This window comes from Carlito syrichta, unplaced genomic scaffold, assembly GCF_000164805.1.
Source record: "Carlito syrichta isolate Samal-C Ts95f unplaced genomic scaffold, Tarsius_syrichta-2.0.1 Scaffold97032, whole genome shotgun sequence".
NCBI classification, from domain to species: Eukaryota; Metazoa; Chordata; class Mammalia; order Primates; family Tarsiidae; genus Carlito; species Carlito syrichta.
The window spans coordinates 69,991-79,870 of NW_007041128.1; the positions used below are offsets into that span (position 1 = coordinate 69,991).

At 42.9% G+C, this 9,880-nt stretch overlaps 1 protein-coding gene across 2 annotated transcripts in view; it reads right to left on the bottom strand.

Annotated features, from left to right (window-relative positions):
* IARS (isoleucyl-tRNA synthetase) overlaps positions 1 to 9,880 on the bottom strand; it is an 84,706-nt gene that overhangs the window by 31,128 nt on the left and 43,698 nt on the right. For both annotated transcript variants that reach the window (XM_008062825.2, XM_021714779.1), the window contains 5 exons: positions 7,590 to 7,716; positions 5,345 to 5,418; positions 4,796 to 4,990; positions 1,400 to 1,486; positions 80 to 163 (listed from right to left, as the gene is read on the bottom strand). In XM_008062825.2, the coding sequence (XP_008061016.1) occupies positions 80 to 163; positions 1,400 to 1,486; positions 4,796 to 4,990; positions 5,345 to 5,418; positions 7,590 to 7,716 (567 nt within the window). The remainder of the gene's footprint in view (positions 1 to 79; positions 164 to 1,399; positions 1,487 to 4,795; positions 4,991 to 5,344; positions 5,419 to 7,589; positions 7,717 to 9,880) is intronic.

A 9,880-nucleotide genomic window follows, 5' to 3' on the forward strand; every position in this document is an offset into this window, starting at 1 on the left:
GTGAGACTCCAACTCAAAAAAAAAAAAAAGAAAAAGAAAAAAGACAAATACACACAAGGCAAAGCACAGGCTTATATACCTGAGGGCATCGGCACCATACTTATGGATGATGGACACTGGATCTGGATAATTCTTTTTTCGTTTGCTCATTTTTTGGCCATCACTTAAAAACAAAAGAGAAATGTTAATTAAGTAAATCAACATCACAGGTAATACTTATATATGATTATAGATTACTTGCAAATAGGAATACATAAAAGCAAATAAATGGGAAAGAGTAACTAACTTAGATACAAGCTAGTAATTAGGCACAACAGTAAGGTGTTTTGTTAATATTTGCAATCGTTTTTTGAATATCATGGTCAATCCATGAGGAAGCTTAAGAGTAGACTGACACAGAAAGACGTCTTGGAATTTAGTCATGAGAAATGAAACCTTACATTCACATTAAAACCTGTAAAGAGATTGGGTGCGGTGGCTCAAGCCTATAATCCCAGCACTTTGGGAGGCTGAGGCTAGAGGACTGCCTGAGCCCGTGGGTTTGAGACCATTCTGGGTAACATGGTAAGACCTCGTCTCTACAATAAATAAAAAAATTAGCTGGGCGTGGTAGCATGCGCCTGTAGTTCCACCTTCTTGGAACGTTGAGGCAGAAGGATCACCTTAGCCCAGCAGGTCGAGGCTGCAGTGGCTGGGAACATGCCACTGTACTCCAGCCTGGGCGACAGAATGAGATGACAACTAAAAAACAAAAACAAAAACCTATAAATCACTGTTCACAGCAGCTTTATTCACATCTGCCAAACACCGGAGGCAACCCAGACGTACCTCAGGAGGTCAATGGCTAAACGAACAGTGGGATGCCAATACTAAAGAATGGAAAGGAAAGCTATGGATTCCAGAACCCATAGCTTCCTTGTGTTAAAAAGAGGACCAAAAAACCCCCAAAATGTCTAGATTAAAGGACTAATACAACAGATTAAATAAGATCTCTAAGCAAGAGTACTTCATCAAATGCTAAGTGTAGCAAATCTTATTTTAGTATCAGTGTCACTAGTAGAATTATGTTGCTACTAGCAACAGTCTAAAACTTCCTTTCTTCCTCTTCCGTCTGCCTTAGTTCTCATACACTGCTTTTTCTTGAGTGGAGACAAAGCTAAGAATGAAGATAGGACAGGACAGGTATTTCAAGGAAAAGGAAGAGCAACGAGAATTTAAGTCTGGGGGAATAAGAATAGGACTAAAGCTGGGATTCAGTGTTGCTGAATTCCTCAGTTAAGAAAGAAAACGTAGCTAGGTCTACCCAGGACATAGCTGCTTTGAAAAGCAATAATTTCTGGATGAAAGAACAAAGGGTACCAGGACAGGAACTCATCATTACACAAAGGAAGGCACCTGCCTTGCCAGGACAAGCCCGTTCACAATTACATTCTTGAAAGGTGGTTGTCCAAAGAGGGCTGTGGCCAGCACCAGCAGGGTGTAAAACCTGAAAAGAACCAACAGTTAAATAAAAATAGAAATGAAGTCCAAGCACAGAAAAGAAACTATCAGTGGACTGAATTTCTATTGATCCTGTTACATATTAGAATCTTTTGGGGGAGACTGAAAAATAACTGGAGCACAGAACCGATCACAGACCTATAAATCAGAGCCATTGGATTGAAGAAAACAAAATTTGCTTTATTTAGAGCAAATAAAGGTCTTGAGCGACATACTGACCCTTTCTCTGCTACCAAGACCCTCAGCAGTTGAGAACCACCACTCTCTTCCTTGGGAGCCAATGTGAAAGTTGTCAGGCAGTGCTGGGTGGTCTCTGAGGACCCCTAAAAGTGTCTGGCTGAAAATGAGGAATGTGTGTCACATATGGCACGAGATCATATAGTGAATCTGATGACAATAGCTGCCAAAAGCACTCACCCAGGAGCCATACTACAGAAGCTCAGAAAATGCTTTTATTCTGTTGGATATTGTCCATCTCATTTATGTGCTAACCAGTTTGTTCACTAAGAGAACTCTTATCACATCCCTGCCACTTTCTGGGGCGATCCTCTTCCATCACCCTGGCCTCGTCCCACACTCTAAGTATATCGATATAAAACCCTCATGCCAGTTCCAAAGGAGGGTTAGGAGGACCTCTGGTGCCCAGGAAGGAAGAGGAGGAGGCAATAAGGACAGAGGACCCACATGAAGACTGTTAATAGCTGACAGCCGAGAACACGGGTCTCCAACTCCCCGGTCAAGGACCAGTACAGGTCTATGGCCTGCTAGGAACCGGGTCGCACAGCAGGTGAGTGGTAGGTGATTGAGGGAAACTTCATCTGTATTCACAGCTGCTCCCCACTGCCTGCATTACTTCCTGACCTCTGCCTTCTGTCAGATCAGCAGCAGCATTGGATTCTCATAGGAGTGTAAACCCTATTGTGAATTGCGCATGCGAGGGATCCGGTTTGCATATTCCTTATGAGAATCTAACACCAGATGATCTGAGGCAGAGCTGAGGCTGAGATGCTAGCACTAGGGAGCAGATGCAAATACAGATTAACGTTAGCAATGAGGTTTGACGGTACAGAGGCCATAATAAATCAAATACTTACAGACTCATATCAAAATAATAATTTCATAATAATAATTATTTCATTATATATAACAATGTAATAATAATAGAAATAAAATGTAAAACCACCTCCCTTCCCCTCAGCCTGTGGAAAAATTGTCTTCCATGAAACTGGTCCCTGATGCTAAAAAGGTTGAAGACTACTGCCTTAGATGAAAAAGCTCAATGGTAAATCTAGCCCTCTCTAAAAACTGTTATAGCTGTTCCTATAGATAAAATAATCAAAATCTGAAAACAGCACACTCTAGAACTTTAAGGTTTAAATTCAATAATCTCCCTAAGTTGTAAAAGCAGAAAATGACATCAACAATTTGGTAAACACATTCCTACAAAAACATTACTAATGAATGCATAATTAAAACCTGGGCCAGCAAAGTCTGTCCAAGAGAGAAAGGTAATTCAACCTTTTCCAATTAAAAGAATGGGTTGGGCATGGTGGCTCATGCCTGAAATCTCAGCACTTTGGGAGGCTGAGGCAGAAGGACTGATGGAGCCCAAGAGGTCTGAGATCAGCCTGGGTAACAGGAAGACTTCTCTGCAAAAATTAAAAACAAGTATGGTGGCAAATACTTGTAGACCCTACTACTTGGGAGAATGAGGTGGGAGGGTTGCTTGAGCTCAGGAGTTTGAGGCTGTGATGAGCTGTGATCATGCCACTGTACTCGGTGACAGCGTAAAAAAAAAAAAAAGAATGAATATACTGCTGCAAATAAGGCACCAGATAGAAACAATGCCCAAATACTCTCTTTATATACACGAATATTTTTTCAACTCTGGGCTTTATTAAAATGTTAATTTATAATACTGTCCTCAACATCTAGGCACATTTCCAACTCTCCCTCAAATTTCTAGCACCCAACCTATTGTCTTACATGCAAATATTTGTTAAACATTTGATTAGCACTTCCCCTAAGCGGCCTGAGGTGACCCACCAGGATGGTCTGCTACTCGCTAGACCCAGAGGATCCCACAAAGTCATGCAAGTCCAGAGGCTCCACTCTTCATGTTCATTTCAAGAAAACCCAAGAAACTGCCCAGGCCATCAAGGGCATGCACATAAAAAAAAGTCACCAAGTGTCTGAAAGATGTCACTTGACACAAACAGTGTGTGCCCTTTCAATGCTACAACAGTGAAGTCAGAGGTGTGCTCAGGCCAAACAGTGGGGATGGTCACAGGGTTGGTGGGCCAAAAAGTGCTGAATTTTTGCTGGACACGATTAAAAATGCAGAGAGGAATGCAGAATTTAAGGGCTTAGCTGTAGATTCTCTGGTCATTGAGCACAAGCAAGAGAATGAAGCCCTACGTGTTGCCAGACATAGGGCTCTTGGTCAGATCAACCCAGACATGAGCTCCCCCTGCCACATCAAGATGATCCTCAATGAAAGGAATAGATTGTTCCTAGGCCAAAAGAGGAGGGTGCACAGAAGAAAAAGGCATCACAGAAGAAACTGAAGAGACGAACACTTATGGCATGGGAATAAATTCAGCGTAAAATAAATGCAGATAAAAGTGAAAGAAAAACAAAAAAACAACAAAAACAAAAAAATTTGATTAAATGATTTGAAGTAAACAACCTAAGAACACATATTAAGTGCTACATCATTCAAACTTCTAATGTAACTTATAGATTTATTTCAAATGCCAGTGACATAATCCAAATTATAAAATTACAACCGTAGCTGGGCATGGTGGCTCAAGCCTGTAATCCCAACACTTCGGGAGGCTGAGGTGAGAGGACTGCCTGAGCCCAGGGGTTCAAAACTAGCCCAGGCAACTTGGTGAGACCTCGTCTCCATAACAAATAAAAAAATTAGCTGGGTGTGCACGCCTGTAGTTCCAGCTACTTGGAAGACTGATGTGGAAGGATCGCCTGAGCTCAGCAGGTCAAGGCTGCAGTGGCTGTGAGCATGTCACTGCATTCCAGCCTGGGAGTCAGAGCGAGATGCCAACTCAACCCCCCCCCAAACAAGAAACTACAGCCCTACTGTAGGGAGAAATTCCTCCTCGAAAGGCTCTTTAATGTATATGCTTGGAGGGAAGGGGCAGAGGGCAGGAACGGAGTCTGTCGTATTTACCATAATCTCCTCAACAACTATCAGGTAAATGTAGGGTCTCACTACAATACTCCCTAAATAAAAGAAAAACAAGGAAACATTTCATGAAGAAACAAGGGGGCATACCATCCTCTGGTTTGGTCAATGCCTTCACCAATGAAGTCTGCAGGAAAAGCATCCTCAAACTCCCTCTTGTTTTCAAATGGATAATGAACCTGGGCATAGGGCATGCTGCCACTCTCAAACCAACAGTCGAACACTTCAGAAATGCGGTGCAATGATCCCTTCCCACAGCGTGAAGGAATGGTCAGATGGTCAATGCTAACAACAGAAGAGCAGACATTTCTATTAATCTTAAGCATAACAGAACTTGCAGTTTAATTGCCAATAGAAAACACAAAACCCTGACAAGACACTACACACATATGCAAACAGAAATATCAGCAGTTCTCAAAGGCTTTTAGAGAGCACCCTGAGTCCCCAGTCTGAAAGGTTACGCACCAAAGTCACTGGCATTTCAGTCAAGGAAAGACAATATGAGTCATCAACCAAGTAATTCAGCAAACTAGTGATTTCCATGTGTAGCTCGGTAATCTGCTGCAGACCATGACCTAATAGGATAAAAAACTATTTAGGAGGATAAAACTAAAGTGAATCAAACATTCAGAAACTGACCTCTCTCTGTGGAGATCTGAGATCTTTGATCCTGACAGTTCTTCAAGTTCTGCCACTGATCCAATGCATACAACCTGTCAAAAACAAAGTTAAACAGTACAAGTTCCTTACACACAGACCAACTGAGTTAGTTTATGTAGCACTCATGTTTAGTTGCAGAGAATGCTGGTTTTCTTTAAAAGATCTTTAACATAATCCCGCGCTTTGGGAGGCCGAGGTGAGTGGATTGCCTGAGCCCACGGGTTTGAGACCTGCCTGGGCAACTTGGCGAGACCACATCTCTACAATAAATCAAAAAATCAGCTGGGCGTGGTAGCGCACACCTGTAGTTCTAGCTACTTGGAAGGCTGAGGCGGAAGGATCGCCAGAGCCCAGCGGTCAAGGCTGCGGTGGCCGGGAGCGGCCACTGCACTCCAGTCTGGGCGACAGAGTGAGACTCCAACTCACAAAAAAAAAAAAAAAAAAAAGGAAAGGAAAAAAAAAGATCTTTAACACACCAACCTGGGCCGAAGGACAGTATTTGCTAATGTGGCTTACCTCTCATGAAAGACCACTTATGCTGACACTGCTACTTTGTTACCCAGCCTTATTATCAGAGAGAGTCTCTACATAGAGAGAATTTTAAACATCCACAGCCACCATCTCAGCAGGTATTAAGGGTTTACGATGTGCAAAACTTTGCCACAATACCCCACATAGGTGAAATGCCTTACAACTTTAATCCCCAGTGTGGCAGTGCTGGAAGATGGGGACTCATGGGAGGTATCCGGGTCACGGGAGTGGATCCCTCAAAAAGAGATTAATGCTGTCCCTTGGGGGTGAGTTCATTCTCACTCTATTAGTACTCATGAGAGGTTGTTACAAAGAGCCTGGCACTCCCACCCTTGCTTCCCTCTTGCTATGTGATCTTTGCAGACACTGGCTCCCATTTAGCCTTCCACCACAAGTGATGCAGCTTGAGGCCCTTACCAGATGCCCAACCTTGAAATTTCCAGCCATCCAGAATCAAATGTATTTGGCTAAATACATTTAAAAAAAATAAATACTCAGCCTCAAGTATTCCTTTATAGCAACATGAAGCCAACTAAGATAGTAAGTATTTGGGTTTCTAAACATATCTAAGATAGAAAAGATACAGTAACAATACAATATCATAGTCTCATGGGACCACTGTTGTAGATAGTCTGTTGTTGGCCAAAATATTGTTATGTGATGAAACATGACCGTCTAGTGCTTGGACCAGATTAAAACAAACAGACTAAATCACATGCTGATAGCATCATGTCAGGGTAGTGAGCTGAGAGATGGGCTAGGTGGGGCACTCAGAATGGAGGATCATCTGACAAGGGCCCCGCTAGCAGGAACTGCTGTGGATTCTCCCCTGGGGGCTAGTCTGCTACTTAGTGCACACCCACAGCCTCTCTCTGCCCTTGCTCTTTGTTCTGAAAAGGCTTTTGATTCAGCCACTTCACTGGTGCCTTTCCAGTCCCTAAGGGAGATTCACCCGAGTTGCTAGACACTGCTGCAGTACGCTCAGCACCGGACACGAGGCCCAACACGAGATGCAACTGGACGGTAAGTCCTCACCTAATATTGTTGAGAGGTTCTTGGGAACTCTGACTTCAAGTGAATGGACGTTTAAGGAAACCACCTTTTCCTGCTCACTGTTATAGCGAAGCTATGTGGTTCAAGAACCTGCTGAAAGTTGTTTAACTCAAAGCCATCGTTTCCAAGAACGTCTCGATGATGTTGAGTGAGAACATACTGTGTATGTATACATCTATATATCCACACACAAACACTCTCACTTGATTTAAGAAATTAAAGTTCTACAGTAATTTCGTAAATTTTCTTTTCCAAGTTTTCCTTTGTCATCATCTGAAAGTTCAGTTTAACCACAAGTTAACAGCATAACTTGATGCAGGGGGTAGGGGAAAGAGATCAGCATAACATAAGGAAAAAACGGTGTGTTTTTTTCGTGAGAAAAATACAAATTATATTCTTCACTTTTACATAGAGGGGAATTTTTAAAACTGCGATTAATTACAACAAAAGTAAAGAAAAAAAATTAAATCCCTGAAAACAGATTCTTATTTTATGTCAGGATTCCAGGAAGGAATAAAAAAGAAAAAAACAGATTAAATAAGAGAAGGGCAAATAACCATATTCTTTGACAGTATATTCAGATGGCATGAACAAAATGCTTTAGCAAAAACTAACACAAGGAAATACTGCCCTGCCTCACCTCCTCAAAGTCATCGCTGACCCATAGTGGGATCGGGGTGCCCCAGTATCTGTTTCGGGAAACTGCCCAGTCATGTGCATCTTTTAGCCAATTTCCAAATCGCTTTTCTCGAACAAACTCGGGGACCCTGCAATAAACAAATCACATATCCAGTCAGATAGGAGCATGTAAATTATTAATATATCCACAAATATAACTATGTAAGTCTCTGTACAATGCTTTGTGGACCTAGCAGTCTAGAAGCTCTGGGCTCACTGCTAGGAGAACGATTTCCAAATGGACAACACTGCCACCTCTAAATGACAGCTGCACGCTGTCAGTAACCTACAGCTAACAGAAAATGCCACAGCACACCAGCCTCCCACGTCCCTCCTCTCCAGCTAAGTGCTGCCACAGAACTCTAACCAGTCCCTTTGCGACAGCCAGACTCATCCTGGCTACGCCCGTGCTCACACCATCCACATCACAGTAAATTCACGGAAACTCATTAAGTGCAGGCTCTACACAGGTCAGGCAACTGTCAGCAGCTCTGCAGCCCTCTCTCCAGGCCCCTCTCGGTCACACCTGGCCTTGCACTTCAGTCTCTGGCCCATTCCCTAGAATCCTCACCTAACTGCCTTTGCCACGCACCTCTCCTTCCCTCTGCATCCATCCTCTTCTATCCCTCTCACTCCTAACACCCCATTTCCCTAGAAGTTCAGCTTTGCAGAAATCCCTTCCAAGCACCAGGCTGAGTCAGGGTACCCTAGGCTTCCAAACATCCTCTTCTCGTCTGTACCTCCTTCAAGGCTATCTTGCTAATATTCTATACCTAGCATATTTTTTGTTTTGCTTTTTAAAGAGACAGGTCTTGCTTTGTTGTCCAAGCTGGAGTGCAGTGCCGTGACCATAGCTGACTGCAGTCTCAAACTCCTGAGCTCAAGCGATTCTCCTGCCTTCTCCCACAAAGATTAAACTGCAGATGTGAGCCACCACGCCTAATATTTTGCACATTAGGAAATGAATGCACTTACAAGCTCTAAAAATGGAAAAAACTACCTTTTGAGAAATCAGGATCACGCTGCTAGGAAATATTAGCAAGTTTCAGTTTATAACCATTTCCTTTACTGTCCTGAGATTCTTCCAATTCTCCCAAACTCAAATGCAGTTTTTTTAGTCCAGCTGGGTCCTTACACGAAGTAAAAGTGGTGATTACCTTTAAAATTCTCAGTAAAAAATATTCTTCTGAAATACACAGATTTAAGACTTGTTTCATTTTGTTCCCAGAGGCTGAAATGACACCTCTTGGGCTATCACCTGCAGATCACATACCAGCTGGAGAAAGTAGAGGCTTTGGTACTTGGGATTTATCCACAACGCCAAGCGTAGAAGCACCATCTACTCCAGTGTCAACAGGAGTAAGTACAAATGGTTTTTGCAGGTACAGCTACAAAAAACTTTTATTCTGAAAATAACTGTTAATAACTATTATTTAAGGTTAACAAACTGAGAATTAAGTCAAATTTTTTCCAAAGTCATTACAGCCTATAAATCAAATAAATGGTAGTTTCTCATTTCCACTGGGTTTCTTTTATTTGAGTTGGAGTCTCACTGCCGCTCCCCAGGCTGGAGTGCAGTGGCACACTCACAGTCACCCTAGCGTTGACCTGCTGGGCTCCGGTGATCCTTCCATCTCAGCTTTTCACGTAGCTGGAACTACAAACACACACTACCACACGCAGCTAATTTTTTATTTACTGTAGAGACGAGGTCTCGCCAAGTTGCCTGGACTGGTCTCAAACCATGGGCTCAGGCAATCCTCTCGCCTTGGCCTCCCAAAGTGCTGGGATTATAGGCTGAGCCACTGAGCCTGGCCTCCACTGTGTTTCAAAAACAAAAAAGTTCTCTTAAGTACTTTATCATAGGAAACTAGAAGAATGTTACATCTGTGGTGCAATATTATTTACATTACTTTGTGTTCCTGAACATACAGAATAAAAGACAGCTATTGCAACACATCATAAAAGATGGCTATTAAAAATATATACATATATTTTTTGAGTTGGAGTATCCCTCTTGTTACCTAGGCTGGAGTGCAGTGGCACACTCATGGCCACGGCAGCCTTGACCTGTTGAGCATAGGCAATCCTTCCAGGTAGCTGGAACTAAGATGCACGCCACCACATCCAGCTAAAAAGATGGCCATTAAAAATATTATAGGCGCCGGGCTCGGTGGCTCAGCCTGTAATCCCGCGCCTTTGGGAGGCTGAGGTGAGTGGATTGCCTGAGCCCACGGGTTCGAGACCCACCTG